This window comes from Chiloscyllium plagiosum, chromosome 22 (assembly GCF_004010195.1).
Source record: "Chiloscyllium plagiosum isolate BGI_BamShark_2017 chromosome 22, ASM401019v2, whole genome shotgun sequence".
NCBI lineage: Eukaryota > Metazoa > Chordata > Chondrichthyes > Orectolobiformes > Hemiscylliidae > Chiloscyllium > Chiloscyllium plagiosum.
Genome location: NC_057731.1, coordinates 13,274,781 through 13,281,331, shown reverse-complemented (window position 1 = coordinate 13,281,331; position 6,551 = coordinate 13,274,781). Strand labels below are relative to the sequence as shown.

The following is a 6,551-nucleotide window of genomic DNA, read 5'->3' as shown; positions in this document are numbered from 1 at the left end:
TAGAGTGAAAACAAGGGTCTGCAACTCACATTACTTCTGCTGAACCACTGAAAATTGGCGAGGAAGATGTTGACCCATTACTGTACAGTTTCACAAGCACTGGCCATCATGTATTAACTATAAAACTATTTACAATATTGTGCCTACAGACAAAATCACCCCAGAAAAGCCGGCTCTTCCCAGGTATTGATCTTTTTAGATGTCATAATAGGCTGTGAGGCCTTTGCACCATCTCCTAATGTTCGATTCTTCCACTGTTTTAATCTTGTAAACCTTCTCAATCATTTCTTTCAACCTTTCTCTACTGTGCATCTATACCTGTAAACTATCAGGGTGAACATAATAGCTGTAACATCCAATATAAAGGTTGATTTGAATGTTGCATATAGAGCTCATTCCAGTCCTGGGCTCAAAGTTTGGAATATGAACAATATTGATCCTCAGTAATTGCAAAGATCAATGACACCAATAGAACTTTAGCAGAAGTTTCTCTTTATTGGCTATTTGAATGTCCAGTCTCTGATATCAGAGTAAATTTGCACTTCTAGTTGAAAAGATACCCTTTACATAGTTATTATTGCACCATTTTTATATCGTTTAGCTGTAAGTCATCCAGTGGAACTGAAACACTCAGAAGGAATTGAAAATCAGGGAGCTGTAGCTAATTAGTTGCCAACAGACTAATGCTTCAAACATTATACTTGCGAGAATATAGAGGGAAAAATGAATTCACATTAATGGTCATTGTTATTTGCAGGAGAATAGCATTCATGAATATTTGTTTATATACAAAATGATCAATTAGATTGATGTGAAAGAAATAATTATCAGTATATACTAAAATCTGTTAAATCAGTACCTGCCATATCTGTTCAGAGACCATATCCTTTTCTTGAAATCGTTTTCATACAGGTTTATCACACGTGAAGGACATGACACACTTAGCAAACTGCTTATTTTTCATGGTGTACAGTTTTATCAGTACAACAAAAGTGCGTAAATGGTTGTAACTTTTAAATGCAATGCTTATTTGTTACTCCAAACAGAAAAGTGGATTGCACTCTATTACACTGATTGAAAGAATTGTTCACAGGAAGATTTCATGTTTACATTTACACTAATAAATTATAGCAGAAGCTTTTCCTGTAATCTTATCAGCTGTATTTTAAACACCACTGTGCTGAAGTTCACATTTGGGTCTGAAGGCAACACTATAATGCAACGTATTCAACTTTAGTTTGGTGCATCATTTTGAGCCTGAAGGGAAAGCCGGAGTTCCAAAAGAGCACTTATATATTCCTCATTGTCACAATCAATTTGTAAGGCCTTTTCAAAGCATTCAATAGCGTCACGCTTCTCCCCAGTCAGCTGGTGTACATGTCCAAGGATACCAAAGGCCTTGCTATCTGTTTGATTCCTATCAATTTGTCTGGTTGCAATCTTGATCAAGTTTTTGTGACATAATTCCCATTCCAATGAGTCACGTTTCAATTTAAGTCCTTCCAGAAAATGAGCAATGGCATTTGATTCTGATCTTTTGTGATGCATTTCAAATAAGCCAGCCTGTAAATATACTGATTGTTTATCATCAGGGTGTATCTGCTCGGACTTCAGTAGGTTGCTGAAGATCTCTTCTACTTTGAGATATTCTTTATTTAATGAGCATATTATTGCATAATCCAACTTTGCAATAACAAATGTTAAAGGGCGATTCTCACTTGCCTTTTTGAAGTGATGCTTGCACTGATTGATCAATTTGGTTACCTGTTGTGAACTAAGTTTGTGAAGATTCTTGAGGTGTGGATTTTTGATCAGTGGCATTAGTTTGGTTTTGTAACACAGTCCTGCTTGGTGATGTAAGAAGGCCGACTCTGGAGCAATTTTCAATCCTTTTTTCAACAGCTCCAAAGACCTTTCCAAATCTCCTTCTTTCCTCAGAAATTTGGCTGCATATCGAAGCACGTACAGAAGATCAGGGGACTTCTGCAAAGCTCGTTCCACTAACACGCATGCTTCCTCCTTTTGTTTGAACTCCTGAAGTTTGAGAGCCAACATCACCATGGATACCGAGTCATCAGGGTCAAGCTCCAACACACGTCTAAACCACTTCACTGATTCTCTGGGCTGATGATGCGCTGTGGTACCAGAAAACACTTCCAGACGAGATAGAACAGTGGCATAGCCAACAATCCATTCCGTGTTATCAGGATCTTCCTCAAGAGCCTTTTTAAAACATTCCTTTGATTCCTCATAATACTTCCTGCTTGACCTCAACAGTGACCAGCCCTTCTCCCCGTAAAGCTCAGGTATCATTGCTGTAAACCGAGAGGCTTCAGGAAATAGTTTACAGACCGCCTCCAGCTTGTCGAGGTAGGACTGAGCCTCCTCCAGTCGGTCCATGTGATAATAAACCCAGACATAGTTTCCATAGGTGACCAAGATCCTTTTCTCAAATTCATCTCCATGTCTCTCCCTCAGAATCCTTTCAGCTTCCTTTAAATTCTGAATTGCCTCTTCACAATTTCCTAACAGGCAGTGTATAAAAGCGAGATGGTTGTAAGACATGGCTTGATATTTTACACCAGCCTGTATTAAATCTTCTAATCTGTGCTTCATATCATCCAAATCGATGTTTTCTTTTAGTGGGGTCCATGTGAAGTGACATTGAAGCTGGCCAAGTTTTGGTTTCCAGGAATCCTTCCAAGTGTTACTGTAAAAAAGCACACAATAAAACCCAACTTATGTATATCTAAATTACATTTGTAACTTGCATTCACATCAGTTGAACTGGCAAAGTACTGGAATAGCTGACCAGGTGTATGGGTCAGTGCAAGTGGATTCAGAGCAATCCTACTCCAGCTGGATGTGGCCAGTAACCCTCAAATGATTGAACGCACCTACAGTAATCCTGTAAGGAACTAGAATAGGATAAAAAAAAAAATCAACAATAGATCAGCTCGCAGAAATTTAAAATCACCCCCTAAAATATGAACACATGAAAGACTAATATTAAATTGGATCATGGCTGCTTCTTATCTCAACTCTTCCTATCCACCTTGCTTCCAAAACGCTTCCACTCCATATTGAAAAAAGGTCTACTATTCTAAGTTTTGAAATTTTCAATTGAATTCTTGTGCACTCGGTTATTAATATCCTTTATGTAAAGGAAAGATGGTCGAATAAGAGGGTTTGAAATTACTATCATATAATTTCCACCCTTTGCATTCCTGTCCCACTGAGATGAAGGTCAACTATCCACTAACCTTAGAATAAATAATCAATTGGTCCACTAGATTTAGCTATTGTGTGTGTCAGACAGTTTCAAGCATGTTTCTTGAAGCCTAGTCATAATGAACCACACAACTTTTGTCTCCTTCTCGCAGTTTGTTTTATTTCTGTTTCTTGAGCTAAAGCATTGATATATAAATAATGTGGTGCAGATGGCTGGCAGTAAGGTTAATCATTTTCCTTACCCTGAGTGGAAGTCTCTCACTTGCTCATCAATTTCTTAAGATCCAGAACTTGCCTCACAATATTCCCAGATCCTTGAGTCTAATGTTCCTATGTTCCAGGACTTAGCCCATCTCTCCCGGAATGCTCAGACCCTAGAAATTTAACTGTTCCACTAAATGCTCATGTGACATTTGACTGAGTTGATTATCACCAATCAGTGTCTATCGTGCCCATATCACCTTCCAAAAATGAAGTTTATCATTATTATACAGTATCATTCTAATAACTTCAAGATCACTGATTGTGTCTTATATAAAAACTTACACACTATTTGGACAGTCATACTTCCAGACTTTTCAGGCTCCTGACAACTGGAGAATGGATTAGCTTCAACAGTTGCAGTATTGGACGCTTTCGAGATCCTAATACACTAAGTGGCAACTGTCTAGAAAGTTTAAACTTGCAATGGGCATTAACCCATTGCCTGGAACACTCCAAAAAATGTCCCCAGATCGGAGCTAGAATCATAGACCTCAGGGAGTTGCAGCAGACTTGCCCAAATAGGCACCTACCCTAACTTCTGTCTACCATGTTCTTGGGAGAAGGGTAGAGAGTAGTTGCTGTCCTCTGAGGTGGCGAGGAAGAGGGTCAATGGGTTGGCGTGGGAGTGTGTACTGTTGTACCTTGCTGACAGAAGGGGGCCTTGTCCAAGAACAAATCTGGGGCCAACATTTCTGACCTTGCCTTTCTGTTTGTCTCCTTACTCCATCATCCGTCCATTCTAAATATTGACCCCATTGTCCTCTGCCAACTAAATGCCCTCTCCCCCCCCCCCCCCTCTCCCCCTGTTGCCCTAACAATATCCTATCCTATACACTTAGTTACCTTACACACGTACCTCCTCTCAGGAGGTTCTCAAAGAGGCTTTCGGATATCCTAACTGTGTTTACTTCTTGAATTGCGGCAGCAATAAAAGGGTGACCTGGCTTCCGTGATGTTTGACTCTGATCCTGCCTCCAGGATTTGCTGGACTCAGTCTGTTGGGATGGATCCTGCACCGGACACCCAGGGAAAAGTCAAACTAAGGAAAGGATGTATTCTTTCTTTGATCTGGGTCAGAAATAATGATTCTGAGTGGACACATGTGTGGACTGACTTGCCTCTCACTGCACTGCAATCTTCGGAAGCTGGTGCATACAGCATCCCAGCTCTCAGCCAGGGAGGGAGGATAGAAAGATTGAGCGGGAAGTGAGAAATGGCTGGATTTTCAAGAAGTGGTGTGTGAATGGGACCGAAAATCACATTCCATGAGAGAGCCTTTTGGTTTCTAATATCTCTGGAATGTGACATTGCTTTACATAAGATGGTGGAGCTAATATCCCAGAAATGTCCATGCCTCCAATTAAATGGTTGTTCAACCCATCATTGAGCAGCAGTGTGTAATTTTTCACATGGAACATTACAAAAATGACCACGAGAAGTGGGTGAGGAGGTAGGATGGCTATGCAGGTGAGGAGGCAAGTTAGCAGATGCACAAGGAGGTAGAATGGCAGGTGGGTAAGAGGTTAGGCTGGCAAATGTCTGTAGCATATCAGGCTGCACACACACACATGCACACACATAGACACAAGCATGCACACACATAGTCATGCACACATACCCAGAGGACACACAGGCACACACATACACCCACACACAGGCATGCACACATACACACACAGACACAGGCATGCACACACGTAAGCGCGCGCACATTCACACACACGGACAGACACAGGAATGCACACACACAAAAGCACGCGCACACACCCAGAGGACATAAACACACACCCACACACAGACGCACACTCACAGAGACAGACAGACAGACACACACACACGGACAGACACAGGCATGCACACACACAAGCACACACACACACACCTAGAGGACACACAGGCATGCGCGTACACACACGGTCAGGCACATACACTGACACACAGTCACATACACCTAGAGGACATACACACAGACACCCACACACAGACACTCACTCATAGAGACAGACAGACGCACACACACCCAGCAGCCATGTGGGCTAATGGATACAATGGTCAAGCTTTTGACGAATAGGGGAGAGATGTTCAGACAGTAACACAGAGTTGGCACCATCACTGCTGTCACACTTGTATTTGTGAACAGGTTTCGGGCCATTGGTGCTCTGGTTCACAAAGTGCTGGGGCCGAGATGTCAGCCACAGCCTACAGCCATGTACAGCTCGCTGCATTACCTGCACTGGGACAGACTTTGCATCGGAAGTCGGACCCCGGAAATTCGGAGAAAGATTCGATAACATTGTGTCTGATGTGGGTCGGAAATGAGGATTGGAAAGATTTGAGACAAATGTCCGTGTTAGCTGGGTCCCCCGGCCAACCGAGGTTACACTGAAAAGTTCGGAAGTGACATGCCGAGGAATCCCTGTTAACGTGTCAGTGTGTGGTGGTGGTGGTGTATGAGTCAGGTTCCTTATTACTGCCTGCTGTCCGCCCTCAGTAAAATGACAGGCAAGGAGATCTAACAAGACCGTGTAAAGTACAGTACAGAGTTCACTAACCTCATGATGATGTTGCTGCTGCTGCAGATTTCTGCTCCAGTCCATTGGCTTGTTTTGCAGATACTGTTTTATAGCGTCTGGAGTCACATGACTTCAGTGAATTCATGAAGTGAAACTGGAAATTGAAACTGGAAAGTGAATCTCAAGTGAAACACTTCCCTCATTGTGTTATTACAGTGACCGCCCATTCCCCAGATTTCGGGAATTGAAATAACAAGGCTTGTGGGGTTTCGGTTTTTGCGTTTGCGTTCGACTGTAATTGGGGTGGTCAGGGGACATTGGAGTTGAGAATGGTATTGCAAAAACAAAGAAAATTACAGCACAGAAACAGGCCCTTCGGCCCTCCAAGCCTGTGCCGAGCCAGATCCTCTATCTAAATCTGTCGCCTATTTTCTAAGGATCTGTATCCCTCTGTTCCCTGCCCATTTTTGTATATATCGAGGTACATCTTAAATGACATTGTCGTGCCCATCTCTACCACCTCCACTGGCAACGCGTTCCAGG

General features: G+C 42.3%; 1 protein-coding gene across 4 annotated transcripts; it reads right to left on the bottom strand.

Moving 5' to 3' along the window:
• Positions 1 to 475: 475 nt before the first annotated feature.
• On the bottom strand, positions 476 to 6,150 carry LOC122561066 (interferon-induced protein with tetratricopeptide repeats 5-like). 4 transcript variants are annotated; one of them, XM_043712428.1, is made up of 3 exons: positions 6,052 to 6,137; positions 3,327 to 3,331; positions 476 to 2,712 (listed from the first exon to the last, which is right to left on the bottom strand). In XM_043712428.1, exons 2-3 carry the CDS (start codon positions 3,327 to 3,329, stop codon positions 1,234 to 1,236), a joined length of 1,482 nt encoding a protein of 493 aa, XP_043568363.1. In that variant the 5' UTR covers positions 3,330 to 3,331; positions 6,052 to 6,137; the 3' UTR covers positions 476 to 1,233. The 4 variants fall into 4 exon arrangements, 3 of the variants coding, with proteins under 3 accessions (XP_043568363.1, XP_043568362.1, XP_043568361.1); XM_043712427.1 differs by lacking the exon at positions 3,327 to 3,331 and having other exon boundaries at positions 476 to 2,710; positions 6,048 to 6,150; XM_043712426.1 differs by lacking the exons at positions 3,327 to 3,331; positions 6,052 to 6,137 and adding an exon at positions 5,724 to 6,003 and having other exon boundaries at positions 476 to 2,710.
• Positions 6,151 to 6,551: the final 401 nt, after the last annotated feature.